The sequence below is a fragment of the Schistocerca nitens genome, chromosome 11 (genome assembly GCF_023898315.1).
Source record: "Schistocerca nitens isolate TAMUIC-IGC-003100 chromosome 11, iqSchNite1.1, whole genome shotgun sequence".
Lineage (NCBI taxonomy): Eukaryota > Metazoa > Arthropoda > Insecta > Orthoptera > Acrididae > Schistocerca > Schistocerca nitens.
In genome coordinates, this window is record NC_064624.1 from 200,914,604 (window position 1) to 200,938,287 (window position 23,684).

The window sequence follows — 23,684 nt, forward strand, 5'->3', positions numbered from 1 at the left end:
CAATTCGTCAACTTAACCGAGAAATTACTGTAAAAAAAATAGGTCGTGTGTTAAAACAACAACGTCTGTTAAATTTATTTTAAAGACTGTGAACCGTGTGGTTATTGCAGCAGTATGTGGACATTCGCCTGCTTATCGAAAGTTAAACAATAGTGCACTGGCCATATAACTGTGTATTATTGGGGGGTTGTAAACAGCGAAAGTAAAGAACTGTGCACCTGTCGGCTACATCATTTAAAGTAGTCAGTTTTGAACGTCACACTCCATTTTTAAGCCAGTACAGCAATCCAGTACGTTGACACCGAGGGCAATAGACGATGAAATAAAGCAGGTGAACGTCACACGTACGGGAAAAAGTTATATAAATAAATGATTTAGCAGACAGAGTGGACAGCAATCTGTGGCCGTTTGTTGATGAAGCCTTGGTGAACAAGATGATGTCGAAGCTGAGGGACTGTAGGAGGACGTAAGATGACTCGGACGAAGTTTCTAGTTGTAACGAATGGCAGCTAGCGCTAAATGTGAAAAACGCATTGTAACATTACGAGTCAAGATAGCTGTAACAGAAATTGAATAGCGTAAAGTTATCATTAAAAACGCACGCCGCACGATTTGTGACGATTTGGTTGGTCATAATAGTAGTAACATGCTTTTGAATACAATTAAAATATAACGGCGATACCTGTTTAGTGTTATTGGAAATAATATGTAGTAAATTAATGAGTAAGGTAGCCGATCCTATAAGAAGAGGTGAAATTGGGCATATTAAGGTGTTTTGCTTTATGTCGACTAAGCCGATGATACGGCGTCATTTTTTCCGTTTACTCTTAGAAAAAAAAGAAAAAAAAACAAGTAACGAAGTGCTAATTGTGCGTTGTGAAAAATATAGGGGCGAATTTTAAATATCTACAGTGTATAATCAGACTAACAAATTGACATTCAGTTACGCGAAATAGCGGACAGCGAAGTGTGGTCATTAAATTGAGTACACCTACAGGGCGGTCAATTCCGGGATAAGTCCATTCGCATCTCACAAGGGACGCGGTATTGAGACCGGTTTTTTTTTTTAATTATATCGCGGAGAGCGGGCTTCAATTTATAAAAAGGAGAAAAGCTGTATCATTATCATTGACTGTTGGTGTTAAGCAACCAAAACTGTTCATCAAAGGGTTTCCGTGAATGAGTGGTGAATGCGAAATGAAACTGAACGAAGTTATGTTAAATAAAGCAGAAGAGACAAGACAGTTTGGTCGTATCTGTTATTATTCCATAAACCGTAACATTTCTTCTCGTTGTACGAAGCCTTTATAGACGATCGTTATGACAATTTGCTTCGAAGGGATCTCGTTAATAGTTAAGTTTTGGGGGCCTGGTCAACAGGGGATAGTTCGTAGATCTTAACTGCTGCAGCTATTCTGGAATCAGGTGCTACCGCGACCGTTGTGTGTTGTCAATGGCTTAAGGTCATCATATCTCATGCTCTAAGATCGACACGCCTTTCCTCTTGGTATAACGGTGTCTCACGGTAACAACGCCGACGGCGAAGGAAGATACGGTAGAGCATGTTAATGTGAGTGAGGGGGGAAAAACAAACCCGTAATGTTCAGATACTGCATCAGTAGTGTACTGCTCGACACAGTCAAGTTGTGCAAATATCTGGCAGTAACAGTGCAGAGTGGTGAGAAGTGGAACGAGTGTGTGAGAACTGTGGTAGGGGAGGCGAATGGTCAACTGATTTATTGGGAGAATTTTAAAGAAGTGTGGTTCACCTGTAAAGGAGACCGCACACACAGGATGCTAGTAGAACCTATTCTCGTGTACTGCTCGAGTGTTTGGGACCTGTACCGTGTCAGATTGAAGGAAGACGTGGAAGCAATTCGAAAGTGAGTTGCTAGATCTGGTCAGCTGCAGTGGCCAGTCCGGAACCGCGCCGCTGCTAAAGTCGCAGGTTCAAATCCTGCCTCGGGCGTGGATGTGTGTGATGTCCTTAGGTTAGTTGGGTTTAAGTAGTTCTAAGTTCTAGGGGACTGATGACCTCAGATATTAGGTCCCATAGTGCTCAGAGCCATTTTGCTAGATCTGTTATCAGTAGGTTCAAACGACACGTGTTACGGAGATGCTTCGGGAACTCTAATGGGAATCCCCGAAGTAAAGGCGACATTCTTTTCGAGGAAAACTACTGAGAACATTTAGAGAACCACTATTTAAAGCTGGCTGCCGAACAATCCTACTGCCGACGACATACATTGCGTGTAAGGACCCATGAAGGTAAAATATCACAAATTCGGACTCATACGGAGGTATATAGATCGTCGTTTCTCCCTCGTTCAATTTGCGAGTGAAACAGGAAATGACTGGTTAGTGGTAAGGGGTACTCTCCGCCACGTGCTGCACGGTCGGTTGCCGCTTGCGGGGTACAAATGTAGTTGTAGAGGTAGAGGTAGAGGTAGAGCTAGAATGGAAAGCATTATGTTAAAATTAGGAAGAATATTTTCATTTTGAATACACTACGGACCAAGTTTCACCACCAGAAGACAATGAATGCACCAGTTCCCATTCAGAAACAGTGAAACCTCTTTATAATGTTCCTCCATATAATGTTTTCCTCTATGTTACGTTCGTTTTTTTGGTCCCAACTAAAAGCCCATATAAACAATGTTAAATTTTCCTCATTACTGCATTTCCTCTATATTACAATTTTATCCATGTAATGCTCATATTTTTGGAACCCTGGTCAATTATTTACCTCTTTATAATGTTTAAGTGACTGAATGTAGATGGATCGTTTTCCATTCTGTGGATTCACAATTAGCACCAGCTCGGAAAGCCCGCATTCAGCGTGTTTTATATGTCAGTGGCAGAACCCAGTCATGTGACACGTGACGCACATTCTGCTTGCAATCGTTTTGGCGCAATTTCAGTCGATGCTTTGTATTCGTAGCGTGTTGTGTGAGCTGAGCAGCAAACAGTTCGTGTATCTAGTGAGAGTGTGTCTTCGATATAACTTTTTTTTTTTTAAGCTTTCATCAGTGGACACGAGTGAAAAGCAGAACAGCATTTCTCTGGAGGAGACGGTTTCTGTTATTAAAAAAGTGGAGACATCTCCTGGTGCGAGTCGCATAGAGCTAGCGAAGCAATTTGAACTGGCCCCCTCGACCCTCAACGCTATTACGAAAAACAGATCGTCGATAATGGAAGGGTCTGAGAATTGCGGAAATTCTAAACGTACGCTTTCGGAACCGTCAAGTTACGACGAAGTGGGGGAAGTTTTATTAACTCGGTATCAGCAGGTGCGTGCTGCAAACGGAACTATTTTGAAGGAGAAGGTGCTTCAAATATCACTGCAGTTAGGCCGGTATTACACTATCAAATTTCTTTGTCCAATATCTTTGTCAAAGATATTTGATAGTGTAATAGGGATCTTTGACAAATGTCGTCCAATATTTGATCAAATCTAGGCCGAGGCCGTATATTTGATCAAAGAAATCGCTTGTCTTCTGTTCACTGCAATGCGATATGTTACCACGCGGAGCGCTAGCATCGCTGCAGCGTTCTGTCGTCTGTAGTGTTTTTATAAACATTGCCGGTAAATACAATTGGTGTGTGCCGACAACTACAGAATTAATAGAGATGTCTGAAGCTTGTGAGGCGCTTTACAACGTGAGGCACCCTGAATACAAAAATAGATTAAGAAGATTGGAGACCTAACCTAACCTAACATAACCCTCTCCTGTAGCAAGGAATCGGAGTGTTATAGTGAGCCTGTCTTCTGAAGATGTAGCAGTTCTTAAGTGAAAATTGTGCTTTGTGATATGAGGATACACTTCATTGAGCACATACAGAAATGTATGCTCATCCATTCTTAAGTAATTGATGTACGACTTGACGTCTTCCACTGTAGGCTCACGTAACAAGTTTTGTTGAATGCTTTTATCGTGTCGTCGTAAAACCCACGGCTTCACCCAAATTAGATTAGTTTTTCGTTCCATAGATCCGTGCTGAGGAAATCCTCATGGATGTGGAACATGTCAATTTTTTTTTTAAGCTGAAATAAAAATACTAATAGTATGAATAAATACATCATTTGTTTCTATTAAAAATTTCGCCAATGGAGTAGAAGGAGTTGGCCAGTAGTAAGTCTTTCAGGCTCCTTTTAAACTGATCTTTATTTCTAACTAAATTTTTTGTGTTTCCTGGACCCCTTTTTGAACTAAAGTAAGTGCTTTTAAGTCCTTGTGCAGATCATTTTTGTTCCTGGTATTGTATGTATGAACTGAGTTGTTTGTTGGAAAAAGAGATATATTATTTACGACAAATTTTATTAAGAAGTAAATATACTGAGAGGCAGTAGTTAGTATACCCAGTTCTTTGAAGAGGTTTCTGCAGGACGTGAATTTACTCCACAAATAATACGTATTACACGCTTTTGGACCTTGAAAACTTTTGTTTGACTTCAAGATTTACCCCAAAATATTATCCCATATGACATTATGGAATGAAAGCATGCAAGCTTTTTCATTTTTATGTTGCCTATGTCTGCTAACACTCGAATTGCAAATACAGATTTGTTAAGGCGTTTCTGCAGTTCTGTGGTGTGCTCCTCCCAACTGAATTTATTATCAAGTTGTAATCCCAGGACTTTTAAGACTGTCAACCTCATATATATGGTTCCATTTTTTCCCCCCACTTCTTTTCCACATGTGCACACAATGCAATTGGAGTATGTAGAACTGCTGCGGTTAATAACAAGTTGTTGTCAGCCATCTTGAACTTCGACGAAAAATTTGATGACAGTGTAATACCCCTTGTAGCGCTACGTCAAAGATCTTTGTCAAATATATTGGACGGAATATTGGATCACATCTTTGATCAAATCCTTGACAAAGAAATTTGATAGTGTAATACCGGCCTTAGGAATGGAAAGTTTTAAGCCGTCCAATGGACGGATTGATAAATTTCGACAGCATCACGGTGTTGTATACAAAGCGGAATGTGGAGAAAGTAAAAGTGTGGACGAACAAACTGTAGCTCAGTGGATGCACTCCCTCCCTAATATGATACACGGCTACAATCTGCTCGACATTTATAACGCTGACGAAACAGGCACGTTTTTCAATTTAATCCTGTATAAGACATTTACTTTTCGTGGGGAAAATTGTCATGGCGGTAATATCGTATTACAGTGTTGTGAAAATTTAAAATGTCATCTATGGCACCATTTGTCAAAGCTGATTAGTGGTATCCCGATCTTCAGTAATGCCCTATAATTATTATTTGGAAGCCTTCCTCATTATAGTGTTTTCCTCTATGCAGTGTTCAGAATTTGTGGTCCCTTGAAAAACGTTATATAGAGGTTTCACTGTATTCTAAAATATTTTTCTGTTTCCCTCTTCATCTTCAGGTAAATGTGGCACTCGTCTTTGTAGCGTGTGGAGTGTCAAATTTCAATTCACTTATTGCCAATGGCAAAAGAAACTGATCTAGGTTTTCTTCTACGATTGTACCCTACAGTGTTATTGGTGTCTGTTGATGAGAAACTAGAAGCATACTGTCAAACATCGCCAGGAGGAATACATTGCCGATCACCTTTTAGCACTCGACAGTTCAATAATGTGGCAGCTTCTAAAATGTATCGTCGAAAAACCGTGTCAACCTTTATCAAATTTCTTGTTGTTGCTAAGTCTCTGTCAGTTTGTGTGTCAGTTCTTGAAACATTATTAACAGACTTTCTCAGGATAGTTTATGTCCATCTTCAAAAGTCTTTCAGTTCAGTTCCTTCAGTATCTCTGTGACACTCTCTCACGAGTTAAACAAACCTGTGAGGATTCCTTCTCTGCATATGTTCAACATCTCCTGTTAGCCCCGTTTGGTACACGTCCCACACACTCTAGCAATATTCTAGAACCTGTCGCACGAGTGATTTGTAAGCAATCTCCTTCCCAGACTGACTGCAATCCCCCCGTATTCTACCATTAAGCGGGTATTACACGACAATCTGCTGTGAACGGTACTGGTCTAGCGCGACAGCCGTCTAGTGCCAGAACGGGTGAAACTACAAAAATTAGCAGACACATTATTCACGCGCCAGAATAGAGAGCAGTTCTAAACTGCCGTCAATTCGCACACGCTCACTAGGCTGCGATAACTTGCGCGTGCGCAGGTGCGTTCGCCGCAGTGTTTTCTGCTTGTTATTTGCTTACTGCTTCGGGGCTAGTAGCTCATTTCAGATTTTAATGTTGGGGATTTTCCAAGTTTTTATTTTCAGTATGTACGTTTTTGTAAATGCAGGGAAAAAACTTTTTTGCCAATAGACTTTCTTTTATACTTGCTGTTTGTGAAAGCATTTTTTCTATTGATTACTTCGTATTCTAGAAATGAAACAGAGCAAAGGGGTGTTAAGTGTCTTAATTCAGGCATACAGCGAGGAAAGGTTTACGTGTGACTCGCCGTATCGTAATACGATACGTCGGCAATCTTATCTTTCTGAGTAATACGCATATGACGCCACACGGTGATTTTCAATTTGTATCGTAATGCCTTAGCTTACGAAAGTTGGTGTTTCTTTCGATTGCATTTCTTGTTTACTTCAACATGTCTGAAAAAAGAAACTGGCAGTGATTGGCGACAAAGTCCGTGCAGTTTCGCCCAATGCGACAGACGAGGACTGAAAAACTGAGTAGTACTTATACACCGCACATACAAAACACGGAAAAATACACCTTTAAGTATTGGTCCTTTCAAGTGGGGCAAATTGCAGTGCATGCATCCATGCTGTGCTATTCTGTGGCTAAAAGCAAGACTCTTAAAAGATTCGACAGGAAATGTAATGTTACAACCAGCCTGCAACATAACAGAGTTTTCACCAGTATGTTATCAGTGATCTTGGTGGGTATGATCACAAAATGTATATACATATGATTTAATTATTACTTTAGAGAATGACATATAGCATCCCTCATGACTGTGTAGCACTTGCTAAATCCGTCTTCTATCATAAACAGCAGCTTCTCAAAACAGGCCATGTCCATCCTCACGAAGTTCCGAAATTCTTGCGGATCTTCAGGCCTCAGTTTTTTCATAAGCAGTGAATATAATTCCCTACCTTCGTTGCCTCTTTTCTCCCAGGGTTGAACTCAACAACGTCTGGGTTTTCGTTTTCTGTTGCCTCACCAGGAAAGAGGGAAGGAGAGGGAAAGACGAAAGGATGTGGGTTTTAAGGGAGAGGGTAAGGAGTCATTCCAATCCCGGGAGTGGAAAGACTTACCTTGGGGGGGAAAAAAGGACAGGTATACACTCGCGCGCGCACACACACACATATCCATCCGCACATACACAGACACAAGCAGACATTTGTAAAGGCCATTATTCGGTAAAGAGGAGAAGGTGAATACAAAGTGAAACTACTTGCAAAAACAGAAAGAGAAAATAAGATGACAGGAAAGATTTCGAAATGCAAAAGTGATAATAACAAATGTAATTGTTGGGTTCAAATTAATGATATGAATATAATAGAAAGAAACATTCCACGTGGGAAAAATATATCTAAAAACACAGATGATGTGACTTACCAACGAAAGTGCTGGCAGGTCGATAGACACACAAACATACACACGAAATTAGAGCTTTCGCAACAAACTGTTGCCTCATGAGGAAAGAAGGAAGGAGAGGGAAAGACACAAGCAGACATTTGTGTCTGTGTATGTGCAGAAGGATCTGTGTGTGTGTGCGCGCGCGAGTGTATGCCTGTCCTTTTTTCCCCCTAAGGTAAGTGTTTCCGCTCCAGGGATTGGAATGACTCCTCACCCTCTCCCTTAAAACCCTCATCCTTTCGTCTATCCCTCTCCTTCCCTCTTTCCTGATGAGGCAACAGTTTGTTGCGAAAGCTTGAATTTTGTGTGTATGTTTGTGTGTCTATCGACCTGGCATATATATATATATATATATATATATATATATATATATATATATACACACACACACACACACACACACACACACACATAAAAAACAAAGATGATGTGACTTACCAAATGAAAGTGCTGGCAGGTCGACAGACACACAAACAAACACAAACATACACACAAAATTCAAGCTTTCGCAACAAACTGTTGCCTCAAAAGGAAAGAGGGGAAGGAGAGGGAAAGACGAAAGGATGTGGGTTTTAAGGGAGAGGGTAAGGAGTCATTCCAATCCCGGGAGCGGAAAGACTTACCTAAGGGGGAAAAAAGGACACGTATACACTCGCATACATACACATATCCATCCACACATATACAGACACAAGCAGACATATTTAAAGACAAAGAGTTTGGACAGAGATGTCAGTCGAGGCGGAAGTGAAGAGGCAAAGATGATGTTGAATGACAGGTGAGGTATGAGTGGCGGCAATTTGAAATTAGCGGAGATTGAGGCCTGGTGGGTAACGGGAAGAGAGGATATACTGAAGAGCAAGTTCCCATCTCCGGAGTTCTGACAGGTTGGTGTTGGTGGGAAGTATCCAGATAACCCGGACGGTGTAACACTGTGCCAAGATGTGCTGGCCGTGCACCCAGGCATGTTTAGCCACAGGGTGATCCTCATTACCAACAAACACTGTCTGCCTGTGTCCATTCATGCGAATGGACAGTTTGTTGCTGGTCATTCCCACATAGAATGCATCACAGTGTAGGCAGGTCAGTTGGTAAATCACGTGGGTGCTTTCACATGTGGCTCTGCCTTTGATCGTGTACACCTTCCGGGTTACAGGACTGGAGTAGGTGGTGGTGGGAGGGTGCACGGGACAGGTTTTACACCGGGGGCGGGTTACAAGGATAGGAGCCAGAGGGTAAGGAAGGTGGTTTGGGGATTTCATAGGGATGAACCAACAGGTTGCAAAGGTTAGGTGGACGGCGGAAAGACACTCTTGGTGGAGTGGGGAGGATTTCATGAAGGATGGATCTCATTTCAGGGCAGGATTTGAGGAAGTCGTATCCCTGCTGGAGAGCCACATTCAGAGTCTGGTCCAGTCCCGGAAAGTATCCTGTCACAAGTGGGGCACTTTTGTGGTTCTTCTGTGGGGGATTCTGGGTTCGAGGGGATGAGGAAGTGGCTCTGGTTATTTGCTTCTGTACCGGGTCGGGAGGGTAGTTGCGAGATGCGAAAGCTGTTGTCAGGTTGTTGGCGTAATGGTTCAGGGATTCCGGACTGGAGCAGATTCGTTTGCCACGAAGACCTAGGCTGTAGGGAAGGGACCGTTTGATGTGGAATGGGTGGCAGCTGTCATAATGGAGGTACTGTTGCTTGTTGGTGGGTTTGATGTGGACGGATGTGTGAAGCTGGCCATTGGACAGGTGGAGGTCAACGTCAAGCAAAGTGGCATGGGATTTGGAGTAGGACCAGGTGAATCTGATGGAACCAAAGGAGTTGAGGTTGGAGAGGAAATTCTGAAGTTCTTCTTCACTGTGAGTCCAGATCATGAAGATGTCATCAATAAATCTGTACCAAACTATGGGTTGGCAGACCTGGGTAACTAAGAAGGCTTCCTCTAAGCGACCCATGAATAGGTTGGCATACGAGGGGGCCATCCTGGTACCCATGGCTGTTCCCTTTAACTGTTGGTATGTCTGGCCTTCAAAAGTGAAGAAGTTGTGGGTTAGGATGAAGCTGGCTAAGGTGATGAGGAAAGAGGTTTTAGGTAGGGTGGCAGGTGATCGGTGTGAAAGGAAGTGCTCCATCGCAGCGAGGCCCTGGACGTGCGGAATATTTGTGTATAAGGAAGTGGCATCAATGGTTACAGGGATGGTTTCCGGGGGTAACAGATTGGGTAAGGATTCCAGGCGTTCCAGAAAGTGGTTGGTGTCTTTGATGAAGGATGGGAGACTGCATGTAATGGGTTGAAGGTGTTGATCTACGTAGGCAGAGATGCGTTCTGTGGGGGCTTGGTAACCAGCTACAATGGGGTGGCCGGGATGATTGGGTTTGTGGATTTTAGGAAGAAGGTAGGGGTGGGGGCTGTTGGTGGGGTCAGGAGGTTGATGGAGTCAGGTGAAAGGTTTTGCAGGGGGCCTAAGGTTCTGAGGATTCCATGAAGCTCCGCCTGGACATCGGGAATGGGGTTACCTTGGCAAACTTTGTACGTGGTGTTGTCTGAAAACTGACGCAGTCCCTCAGCAACATACTCCCGACGATCAAGTACCACGTTCGTGGAACCCTTGTCCGGCGGACAAGTCTTTCCGCTCCCGGGATTGGAATGACTCCTTACCCTCTCCCTTAAAACCCACATCCTTTCGTCTTTCCCTCTCCTTCCCCTCTTTCCTGATGAGGCAACAGTTTGTTGCGAAAGCTTGAATTTTGAGTGTATGTTTGTGTGTCTGTCGACCTGCCAGCACTTTCATTTGGTAAGTCACATCATCTTTGTTTTTAGATATATTTTTCCTACGTGGAATGTTTCCCTCTATTATAATCATATATATATATATATATATATATATATATATATATATATATATATATATATATATATATATATATAATTGAATATAACAGAGGGAAACATTCCACATGGGAAAAATATATCTGTCCACACCCATACTCTCTGCTGGAAATATCACTTTGCCACGAAGAAAAATGATCCTAATCCTACTCCTAATGGTCCAACTCCCCAAGACACTATCCAAATTGAACCCTGCCTGGAACAGTTCCGTCCTCCGTCACAGCAGGACCCACCTCCTCTTCCTCAAAATCACCCTCTCCAAACTTTCCAGGAATTTCTGACTTCCAGCCTTGCCTCTCAATCCCTCTTAAAAAACCTTAATCCTACTCCCAAAATCACCACTGCTGAAGCCCAGGCTATCCGTAATCTGAAGGCTGACCGATCCATCGTCATTCTTCCGGCGGACAAGGGTTCCACAACCGTGGTACTTGATCGTCGGGAGTATGTGGCTGAGGGACTGCGTCAGCTTTCAGACACCACCACATACAAAGTTTGCCAAGGTAATCCCATTCCTGATGTCCAGGCGGAGCTTCAAGGAATCCTCAGAACCTTAGGCCTCCTGCAAAACCTTTCACCTGACTCCATCAACCTCCTGACCCCACCAACACCCCGCACCCCTACCTTCTACCTTCTTCCTAAAATCCACAAACCCAATCATCCCGGCCGCCCCATTGTAGCTGGTTACCAAGCCCCCACAGAACGTATCTCTGCCTACATAGATCAACACCTTCAACCCATTACATGCAGTCTCCCATCCTCCATCAAAGACACCAACAACTTTCTCGAACGTCTGGAATCCTTACCCAATCTGTTACCCCTGCAAACCATCCTTGTAACCATTGATGCCACTTCCTTATACACAAATATTCCGCACATCCAGGGCCTCGCTGCGATGGAGCACTTCCTTTCACACCGATCACCTGCCACCCTACCATAAACCTCTTTCCTCATTACCTTAGCCAGCTTCATCCTGACCCACAACTTCTTCACTTTTGAAGGCCAGACATACCAACAATTAAAGGGAACAGCCATGGGCACCAGGATGGCCCCCTCGTACGCCAACCTATTCGTGGGTCGCTTAGAGGAAGCCTTCTTGGTTACCCAGGCCTGCCAACCCAAAGTTTGGTACAGATTTATTGATGACATCTTCATGATCTGGACTCACAGTGAAGAAGAACTCCAGAATTTCCTCTCCAACCGCAACTCCTTTGGTTCCATCAGATTCACCTGGTCCTACTCCAAATCCCATGCCACTTTCCTTGACGTTGACCTCCACCTGTCCAATGGCCAGCTTCACACGTCCGTCCACATCAAACCCACTAACAAGCAACAGTACCTCCATTATGACAGCTGCCACCCATTCCACATCAAACGGTCCCTTCCCTACAGCCTAAGTCTTCATGGCAAACGAATCTGCTCCAGTCCGGAATCCCTGAACCATTACGCCAACAACCTGACAACAGCTTTCGCATCTCGCAACTACCCTCCCGACCCGGTACAGAAGCAAATAACCAGAGCCACTTCCTCATCCCCTCGAACCCAGAATCCCCCACAGAAGAACCACGAAAGTGCCCCACTTGTGACAGTCTACCGTATCTTCCTTCGCCGTCGGCGTTTTCGTGGTTACCGTGAGACACCGTTATACCAAGAGGAAAGGCGCGTCGATCTTAGAGCATGAAATATGATGACCTTAAGCCATTGACAACACACAAAGGTCACGGTAGCACCCGATTCCAGAATAGCTGCAGCAGTTAAGATCTACGAACTATCCCCTGTTGACCAGGTCCCCAAAACTTAACTCGTAACGAGATCCCTTCAAAGCAAATGGTCATAACGATCGTCTATAAAGGCTTCGTACTACGAGAAGAAATGTTACAGTTTATGGAATAATAACAGATACGACCAAACTGTCTTGTCCCTTCTGCTTTATTTAACATAACTTCATTCACAGTTTCATTTCGCATTCACCACTCATTCACCGAAACCCTTTGATGAACAGTTTTGGTTGCTTAACACCAACAGTCAAGGATAATGATACAGCTTTTCTCCTTTTTATAAATTGAAGCCCGCTCTCCGTGATATAATAAAAAAAAACGGTCTCAATACCGCGTCCCTCGTGAGATGCGAATAGACTTATCCCGGAATTGACCGCCCTGTAGGTGTACTCAATTTAATGACCACACTTCACTGTCCGCTATTTCGCCTAACTGAATGTCCATTTTTTAGTCTGATTATACACTGTAGCTATTTAAAATTCGCCCCTATATTTTTCACAACGCACAATTAGCACTTCGTTACTTGTTTTTTCTTTTTTTTTTTTCTTCTAAGAGTAAACGGAAAAAAAAAACGCCGTATCATCGGCTTAGTCGATATAAAGCAAAACACCTTAATATGCCGAATTTTACCTCTTCTTATAGGATCGGCTACCTTACTCATTAATTTATTACATATTATTTCCAATAACTCTAAACAGGTATCGCCGTTATATTTTAACTGTATTCAAAAGCATGTTACCACTATTATGACCGACCAAATCGTAACAAATCGCGCGGCGTGCGTTTTTAACGATAACTTTACGCTATTCAAGTGCCGTTACAGCTGTCTTGACTCGTAATGTTACACGGCCCCCCAGACTGTGATGTCTTGAAGAGGGTTCCAGACAGAACAGGCTTATTTTTTTGTGTACTGTGACAGGAGAGGGTATTTGTTTCGGCGAATACACTCACTCTCAGATTCCCTCAACAAGTCAGTACATACAATCTACAATATTTAAGTTGAGTTAATGGGCCTAGACAAAATGCCCTTAACTAAATTCCACATTTGTTTATAGGTTGTCTTAGAAACACTTCGCACTAATCACTTCATATTCACACCACATTTTTTTTTCTTGGATGAAGCCCTCAGTTCTTCAACCGACTGTGCAAGGCAGGGATCACAGCCGGGTTCGACGATTGGCATCCTAGGCCAAAACCCTTATCAGGCCACTTGTTTAACCAGAGAGGATTTGGTCCTTTTCTTTTCCTCTTAATTCCACTTTTAAATCATCCATCCTCGCTGTTCGGTGAGAGGATAAATCGTATTTCAGCGTTGTCATTGTTGTTGATACCAAGAAGGTATCTCATGGAAATCGTCGGTACATTCTTTAATTTTCTTTGTAAGTTAGTATAAGTACATATTTATCCATTGGTGCTTTTATTTAGTCCACTGAGTGTAGTCTTGGTATCATTCAGTGTTTCTTGAATCTATATTTTGCTCATTATTTATAATACTTCTTCAGGTCTATGTGAGGGAACAAGCCTTTAATTACATCAGTATCACAATCTGCCAGGAGGTAGCTCCCTTCATGAGGTATTTTCATTATTTTATATGGACCTGTATATAAATATTGCCATTTCTTATTCAGTCTTTTCCTGGTTGATGCTTTTGGGTGATTTCTCAATAAAATTTCTTCCCCTACATCATATGTGACTACTTTCTTCACATTTTTATCAAAACGGGTTTTTCTCAATTGTGCTTGATGCTTCAGGTTTTCGTAGACCTTCTTCACCATATCTTCTTTCTTGGTAATCTTTTGTTCTATCGCAGGTAATTTCTTCATCCATTCTGGCACAATACTTTCACCAAATACTATTTGGTTAGGTGAATAACCTGTCGATAAGTGTGGTAAGTCATTATACACTTTCTCAAATTCATAAATCAAATCGATCCATTTATAATGTTGTTTGGGTATGTACGTCCGTAAAAATCTGTTCAACTCTCAGAAGATTCTTTCAACCAGATTTCCACAAAGGTAAAATCTTGAGATGTAAATGTGCTGGATTCCTTGTTCTTTCATAGTGTCTCTCCATACTTTGCTTGTATAATAAGCAGCATTGTCAGTCAAGATCATTATAGGTTTGCCAAGATCAGTTATATAGTTGTTGATAAATTTGCGTAACATGGGTCGAACGTGGAGATTTTTCAAAGGATATAATTTCACATATTTTGAAAAGAGATCATAGAAAGCCAATACATATTTGAACCATCCACGTGTCATGGGACATGGCCCACAGACATCACATGACACCAACATTAAAGGTTGTTGTGGGATGATAGGATGTAATTCTATTTTCCGACAATAGTTTATGGGTTTCGCCTTCTGACATATTTTGCACTTCTTAAGAATATTTGTAGCTATACGTCCCAAATTTGGATGATAGCAGTATTGTGCTATTTTGGCTGTACATTTAGCGGAACCAAAATGACCCCAATTCAAGTGAGTGTACCATACTAGTGATTCTAAATATTTATTTGGAACACAAAGTTTCCAAACATCTTCTTCATCCTTCCTCCGATACAATATTCCGGATTTTAATTGATACTGTTCTTGAGAGTGACTTAGCGTTTGCTTTCAACAGCACGCCTAATGGCTTTCCACAACTTATCATCTTCTTGCAGTTGTGGAAGACTTCGAGATAGCTGTGAAATCTGCCTCTCACAATATTGCCTTGATAAATTCATGACTTTAAAGTCAATAGTCCGTTCTTCACACTCGTCGTCATTCTTTCTTTTCGGTAGTCTTGAAAGAGCATCGGCTATGATGTTGTCTTTCCCTCTGATGTATTTGAGCGTAATATCATATTCTTGCAGTAGCAAGGCCCACCGGGTTAAACGTGAATGGAACATCCTTCCTGTTAAAATAAAAGATAAAGCTTTGTGGTCGCAGAATACAATGATCTTCTTTCCATATACAAAATAGCGAAACTTCCTAAGGGACCAGACCACGGCCAGTACTTCCAATTCAGTAGTACAATATGCACGTTCACAGCTAGAGAGTGCTCTGCTGGCAAACCCAATTATTTTGATGGTACTGATATCTTCTGGATTGTCCATCTGGAAAAGAGTGGCACCCAATCCTGTTTCAGAAGCATCCGCAGCAATATAAAAATCTTGATCAAGTCTCGGATGATGTAGCAGTGGAGCATTAGTCAAAGCATTGCGGATGTTATCAAAAGCTTGCGTGCATTCGGAATTCCACTCCCACATGACATTTTTTCTTAACAGCCGTAACAAACAGTCTTGGCTTCCTAACTGATTGGGTAAAAATCGTCGAAAAAATGAAACTAAGTCGATAAATGACTTTAATTCCGTTCTATTCTTTGGATAAGCACATCTGTTAATCGCATCCATCTTTTTAGGATTTGGTTTTATCCCTTCAGGAGTGATTATATGTCCAAGAAATTTCAATTGGTTATGAGCAAACTTGGATTTTCTCAAATTTACAGTAACTCCGTATTCCAAAAATTTCGCAAAAACTCTTCTTAATAAGTCCAAATGTTCCTCCCAAGTTTCAGAAGCAATTAGCAAATCATCCACATATAAAGTAACTTCATTCAAAAGGTCTCTGCCCAGTACGGTATCTAAGGCCGATATGAATACACCACCGCTTATTTTCAACCCAAATGGCATGACAGTAAACTGGTAACTTCGGCCCAGAAAAACGAATGCAGTACATTTTCTAGATTCTTTCGATATTCTAGTTTGCCAATATGAACTACACATATCCAAAGAAGTTAAGAAGCGGGCACCATAAAACTTTTGTACTAACTCTTCTAGGTTCTCCGGTCGCGTTTGTACAGGTATAATGATCTTATTGATCTCTCTGGCATCCAACACCAATCTGATGTCACCATTGGGTTTAATTACCGCCACAAGAGGGTTACAATATTCAGAATCTGAGGGCTCAATAATACCCCATTCTAACATTTTATTGATTTCCTTTCTGACTACTTCTTTCTTTGTCCATGGGATAGAATAGGAAGTACGACAAAAGGGTTTATGTGCATACGTCTTTATATGGTATTCAAAGTCTTTTATTATACCCGGACGTTCACTAAAAATTGACTGATATGCTTCCAACAAGTAGTACAGTTCATCCCTTTGGATAACAGATAAATATTCTGATTCTAACACCTTTTCCTGCAATGACATTTTATCCATCATTTCTTCAGAACATTCAATAAGGCATATATCATACACATTTTCATCATCAATACTGACATATTTTACCATTAGATTCATACACAATTGATTTGGAATTACTCGGCCCTTTCTCAGGGTGGTTGTCAAAACATTACCATTGGAATTAAATATACATTCACCTTTCTCTAAATTAATGATTGCACCGGTCTCACATAAAAAATCCAAACCCCAGATACATGGTACTGTCATTTTAGGAACAACCAGGAATGTACTTTCTATTTGAGCCCCCTGTATTGTAATGTCAACACGTACCTGTTTCACAACTTTTTGCATTTTTGCGCTGAACACGCCAGACACGGTACATCCTGTGATAGGAAAAGTGGGCATTTTTACCCCTCGGCTTATCTGTTTTAAACAGTCCATCGTCATGACACTAATAGTTGCTCCAGTATCAATTAATATTTCAACATCAACATTATTTATACTTGTTGGAATTATTGGCTGTAAAATTTGTCCACATTTATTAGAAACTTCAGGTTTTTCTTCAATTAACTCATTCCTTATATCCTGATTATTATTGTACCTTAATAGTCTCATTTCAAATTGATGCCTGCCTTCCTTCTCCTTTCCAGTCATCCTATGAAGGCATTTGGTGACTGGTATTAGTTTAATCTATCTCGTTGAGTCATCGGTGGGGGTTCATGAACTTCCACAATCCGTACAGTATGATCCGAGTTATGGTATTCACCCCGTCGCACATTGGATGCTCCTTCACCCATTGGTATAACTCCTTGTGCTGGATGAGGACTCGAGGCATTTGTTCCATCCTGCCGATGAACATTATGCTTCGAATTATCTTCCCAAGGTCGAATACAATTGGGTTCATCACTTGGGTATCTGTTACTCTTATTAATATCACTACTATGCACATTCGCGTCACCATATCGAGGTTTACCTCTAGCACAGTAAGTATCTCTTCTATATTTATTATAATCATTGTTTTTATTGCAACCATAGGATGAAGATTGTCCGCGCTCCTGTGATGCGGGTTTGACCTGGTTTTCGGTATTATTATTATCATACGTTAAATTATTATTATAATTATTCGTATTACTATGAGTGGGAGTCGACATTTGATTACTACTCATTTGTCTTGCGTCTTCCATTGTCTTGCGTCTTCCATTGTCTTGCGTCTTCCATTGTCTTGCGTCTTCCATTGTCTTGCGTCTTCCATTGTCTTGCGTCTTCCATTGTCTTGCGTCTTCCATTGTCTTGCGTCTTCCATTGTCTTGCGTCTTCCATTGTCTTGCGTCTTCCATTGTCTTGCGTCTTCCATTGTCTTGCGTCTTCCATTGTCTTGCGTCTTCCATTGTCTTGCGTCTTCCATTGTCTTGCGTCTTCCATTGTCTTGCGTCTTCCATTGTCTTGCGTCTTCCATTGTCTTGCGTCTTCCATTGTCTTGCGTCTTCCATTGTCTTGCGTCTTCCATTGTCTTGCGTCTTCCATTGTCTTGCGTCTTCCATAATCATATCTATAGAGTCAATCACCAACAAGAACTGTTCTACATCGTGGTCAGGAACATTTATTAACTTTTCACGTATATTTATGGGAAACCTTCCCTTCAAAATTCTGATCAGTTCCTTGTGAGAAATTGGATCACTCCAATAACGTGTCTTATTTATGTACCTTTCAAAATATTGCCTTAAAGTACTCCTTTTACTGTTAAAATACTCAGGTTGGTAAACCTCTTTTCTTAATTTCTCTTGTTTACTCGACGACCAGTATTTAGCCAAAAAAAGTTGTTCAAACTCAGCGCAAGTATGGCAACTTTCACTTACTTCGGCGGCCCATAATGCGGCTTCTCCGGTAATTTTGGATACTATAAATTGAAGTCGGTCGTGTTCTGACCAGCTACGCGGAAATATTCTTTTGAAATTATTGATAAAGATTTTCGGATGCAGGTTGTTCTTTTCAGTGGAGAATGTTGGGAATTGTCTACTTTTAAAATGCTGTTCTCCACCTTTAAAGAAGACAAATATCCTCGCTGACCAAAAGAATCATCATCTTTACCAACCGAATCATCAACTTCCCAATGCAAATTTTCACCACAATTGTACTTCGTATTATCACATGTTCGGTTGTTTTTCGACCTATTCTCCGAACGTTCGTCCTCTGTCAACAAATTTTGTGATGACTTTCGTTCTAACTCCGCCAATTTATGATTGGTTTCCTTTTGCCATTTAGGTAACTCATCAACTATTTTGTCTTTTATTTTCTGAAATTCACTAGTGAAGAGCTTAATTAATTCATCATTTCTACTTAGGTGCTCATTGATATTTTCATTTGGCTGGGATCCAATAGTAGTCTTAACCTTGTCTACAATTTCATTTCCTTTTATTTCTATCCATTCAGATAGATCTTCGTCAAGTCTTTTAGTTTGATCTACTAAATACTTGTCAATCCCCTTACGAGCATCGGACTCAAACTCGACTATTTGTTTCGAAAGCTCTTCTATCTGTGCGCTAGCATTGAAACAGCTGCTTTCACACTTAACCATCCTATTGGACAGGCCATCATAACTCTTCGAAACTACCTCATACTTCTTTTCTACGTCATGAAGTTTTCCCATTAAATTATTATATTGCCTTTCTAAGGTGTTAGAAAACTCTACATCTAGTTCTCCAAATTTCGCATTTAATTGAGTCTCCCAGTCCGCCTTTAATTCTTTCTTAGTATTTTCTAGTTTATAATCAAAAGTGTTCAGTTTGCTTTCCAAAGAATCCATTTTAACTTCTAATGAACCAAATTTGGCCTCAAATTTTTCATTTAACTTTTGATTGTCCTCTTTTAATTGCTTATTATCTCTTTCTAGTGAACCAAATCTTCCATTCATTACACCCATTTGAGTATTTATTGATACCAGCATATCAAATATTTTTTTATTAATATTTCCATTTTGAGGATCAACTTGCTGATCTACTTCCGAAACCTCAAGATCTTTATGTTCTCCCACGCTGCTTACCTTACTTATCATTGTATTTGAATCTCCTAACGGCTCTAAATCAATAACTGTATTATTATCTGTACATGTCTCCTGTCCCACATTGAGCTCATGGGATGCATCATCCCTATCCTCTTCACTTTCCTCTCTCTCTCTCTACTCATTACTCTACTCAACTGCACATTATCATGTATTCTTTTCGTTCGCTTTGACATGATTATTCACTACCAAGACATACACTTATTTTCATTATGTATTTATATATATTTATCTACCGAAATCACAAGTCTCAACTTCCTTTTTTTTTATAATTATACAGTTATTTTAATCATACCTGGTAGTATCGCTCACTTTTAGCGATTATTGAAGAATACCTCTTTCATTGGACAGGCTCACTGGCTGCTACAATATTTTCCAACTCTAGGGTTCGTGAATCCGGATGACACTCGACTCGATGCAGCAATCCTCCTCGATCGAGCCGCACGTTGTGGCGCCACTTCTACCGTATCTTCCTTCGCCATCGGCGTTGTCGTGGTTACCGTGAGACACCGTTATACCAAGAGGAAAGGCGCATCGATCTTAGAGCATGAAATATGATGACCTTAAGCCATTGACAACACACAACGGTCACGGTAGCACCTGATTCCAGAATAGCTGCAGCAGTTAAGATCTACGAACTATCCCCTGTTGACCAGGTCCCCAAAACTTAACTCATAACGAGATCCCTTCAAAGCAAATGGTCATAACGATCGTCTATAAAGGCTTCGTACTACGAGAAGAAATGTTACAGTTTATGGAATAATAACAGATACGACCAAACTGTCTTGTCCCTTCTGCTTCATTTAACATAACTTCATTCTCAGTTTCATTTCGCATTCACCACTCATTCACCGAAACCCTCTGATGAACAGTTTTGGTTGCTTAACACCAACAGTCAAGGATAATGATACAGCTTTTCTCCTTTTTATAAATTGAAGCCCGCTCTCCGTGATACAATAAAAAAAAAAACGTCTCAATACCGCGTCCCTCGTGAGATGCGAGTAGGCTTATCCCGGAATTGACCGCCCTGTAGGTGTACTCAATTTAATGACCACACTTCGCTGTCCGCTATTTCAAGTAACTGAATGTCCATTTGTTAGTCTGATTATACACTGTAGCTATTTAAAATTCGCCCCTATATTTTCACAATGCACAATTAGCACTTCGTTACTTGTTTTCTTTTTTTCTTCTAAGAGTAAACGGAAGAAAAAAAAAAGACCTATCATCGGCTTAGTCGATATAAAGCAAAACACCTTAATATGCCGAATTTTACCTCTTCTTATAGGATAGGCTACCTTACTCATTAATTTATTACATATTATTTCCAATAACACTAAACAGGTATCGCCGTTATATTTTAATTGTATTCAAAAGCATGTTACCACTATTATGACCGACCAAATCGTAACAAATCGCGTGGCGTGCGTTTTTAACGATAACTTTACGCTATTCAAGTTCCGTTACAGCTGTCTTGACTCGTAATGTTACAACAGGATACTTTCCGGGACTGGACCAGATTTTGAATGTGGCTCTCCAGCAGGGATACGACTTCCTCAAATCCTGCCCTGAAATGAGATCCATCCTTCATGAAATCCTCCCCACTCCACCAAGAGTGTCTTTCCGCCGTCCACCTAACCTTCGTAGCCTCTCAGTTCATCCCTATGAAATCCCCAAACCACCTTCCTTACCCTCTGGCTCCTATCCTTGTAACCGCCCCCGGTGTAAGACCTGTCCCGTGCACCCTCCCACCACCACCTACTCCAGTCCTGTAACCTGGAAGGTGTCCACGATCAAAGGCAGAGCCACATGTGAAAGCACCCACGTGATTTACCAACTGACCTGCCTACACTGTGATGCATTCTATGTGGAAATGACCAGCAACAAACTGTCCATTCGCATGAACGGACACAGGCAAACAGTGTTTGTCGGTAATGAGGATCACCCTGTGGCTAAACATGCCTGGGTGCACGGCCAGCACATCTTGGCACAGTGTTACACCGTCCGGGTTATCTGGATACTTCCCACTAACACCAACCTGTCAGAACTCCGGAGGTGGGAACTTGCCCTTCAGCAGATCCTCTCTTCCCGTTACCCACCAGGCCTCAATCTCCGCTAATTTCAAATTGCCGCCACTCGTACCTCACCTGTCATTCAACATCATCTTTGCCTCTTCACTTCCGCCTCGACTGACATCTCTGCCCAAACTCTTTGTCTTTAAATATGTCTGCTTGTGTCTGCATATGTGTGTGTGTGTGTGTGTGTGTGTGTGTGTGTGTGTGTGTGTGTGTGTGTGTGGGCGCGCGCGAGTGTATACCCGTCCTTTTTTCCCCCCTAAGGTAAGTCTTTCCGCTCCCGGGATTGGAATGACTCCTTACCCTCTCCCTTAAAACCCACATCCTTTCGTCTTTCCCTCCCCTTCCCTCTTTCCTGATGAGGCAACGGTTTGTTGCGAAAGCTTGAATTTTGTGTGTATGTTTGTGTTTGTTTGTGTGTGTGTCGACCTGGCAGCACTTTCATTTGGTAAGTCATATAATTTATATTAAAAAAATATAAATATTTATTTCTCTCTATTTCTCTGTATGTCACCTTTCTGCTACCCCCCCTCCCCCCCCCCCCCATACCTTTCCCCTGCCCACCGCTCAACCTGCAGCACTTCCCTGTCCGCCATCCCCACCATACTGTCCCTCCCCCACCCAGTCGCCACTCCCATCATGCACTGATACTGCTGCCCGCAGTGTGATTTCAGTTGCCTGAGACTGCAGTCACATGTATGTGTGTGTGTGTGTGTATTGACAAATGCCATTGGCCGAAAGCTTCAAGTGTGGAAATCTTTTTGCTGTACATATCTGCGACTCAGCATCTCCGCTAAATGGTGCATAAATATTCAGTCAGATCTTGATAAGATTTGAAAGTGGTGCAGTGATTGGCAAATTGCTTTACACGTTTGGCAACACAATACCGTGCACTTCAAAAAACGAAGAAACATAGTATCCTATGACTATAACATCAATAATCACTGTTGGAATCAGCCATCTTGTACAAATATCAGGGTCTAACACTTTGTAGGAATGTGAAATGAATGGTCACACAGGCTCAATTGTCGGTAAGGTAGGTGGTAGACTTTGGTTTATTGTTAGAATATGGGGGAATGTACATGAGTCTACAAAGGAGATTGCTTACAAATCATTCACGCGACCAGTTCTAGAATATTGCACGAGTGTGTGGTACCCTTACCAAACAGATGTAACAGGAGATATTGAATGTATACAGAGAGGACCACAGGTTTGTTTGGTCAGTGGGAGAGGGTGACAGACATACTGGAGGAAGACGCTTTAAGACAGAAGTAAACTACGCTGAGAAAGTCTACTAACAAAGCTTGAAGAACTGGCTTTCAATGATGATTCCAGGGATATACTAAAACCCCCCTACGTACCTCTCACAGAGGGATCCCGAGGATACGATTAGAATAATTACAGCACTCTCAGAGGCATTCAAACAATCATTCTTCCCACATGCTGTACGTGAATGGAATGGGAAGAAACCTCAATAATTGGTACAATGGGACGTACCCTCTGCCACTCACTTCACGGGGATATGCAGAGTATAGCTGGAGATGTAGATTGTGGTTAGGTTAGGAACGAATGTACATTAAAGGGCTACAAGACACGTCATCGGGCACATAAAACCGACTGCAGTCAGAAAGTCTTGCATTCCCACTGCCACATCAAACACTGCTCCACATTACATAAAAAGCATTTCAAAACTTGTGAAATGAACCTCCGTGTTTGTGTGTCACCTTTAACTGAACGACAGCCGACGTGGCGACACTGTAGCGCCACGCGACAGGTGTCGACTGCTCAGTAATTTTGATCAGTGTACAGGTACCCGATAAGCGATCCACAGAATGTGCGTGCGGACCCGCAGCCCGCCAACTCACCAGCGATGGCAGTAGAAGCAGGCGTAGTGGTGCAGGTGAGACTTGCGCGCGGTACCCTCGGTCGTCCCCACCCGCTTCGAACTCAGCTCCCGCATCACCTGCTTGGCCAGTTCCGTGTTGTACACGGGTCGCGGCCGACGTGCCGACGACGAAGCGGACGCCGAGGTGGGCGCGGGTTGGAGTGCCGTCTGGTTTTGCGGCCGGTTCTTCGGCGGTCGACCGAGGCGGGGCGAACCACTGCAATCACGATTCCACTCGTGGCTCCTTGTTATAGC

General features: G+C 42.0%; 1 protein-coding gene across 2 annotated transcripts in view; it reads right to left on the reverse strand.

Moving 5' to 3' along the window:
* LOC126213308 (uncharacterized) overlaps positions 1-23,684 on the reverse strand; it is a 229,667-nt gene that overhangs the window by 155,602 nt on the left and 50,381 nt on the right. For both annotated transcript variants that reach the window (XM_049940995.1, XM_049940994.1), the window contains exon 4: positions 23,410-23,646. In XM_049940995.1, the coding sequence (XP_049796952.1) occupies positions 23,410-23,646 (237 nt within the window). The remainder of the gene's footprint in view (positions 1-23,409; positions 23,647-23,684) is intronic.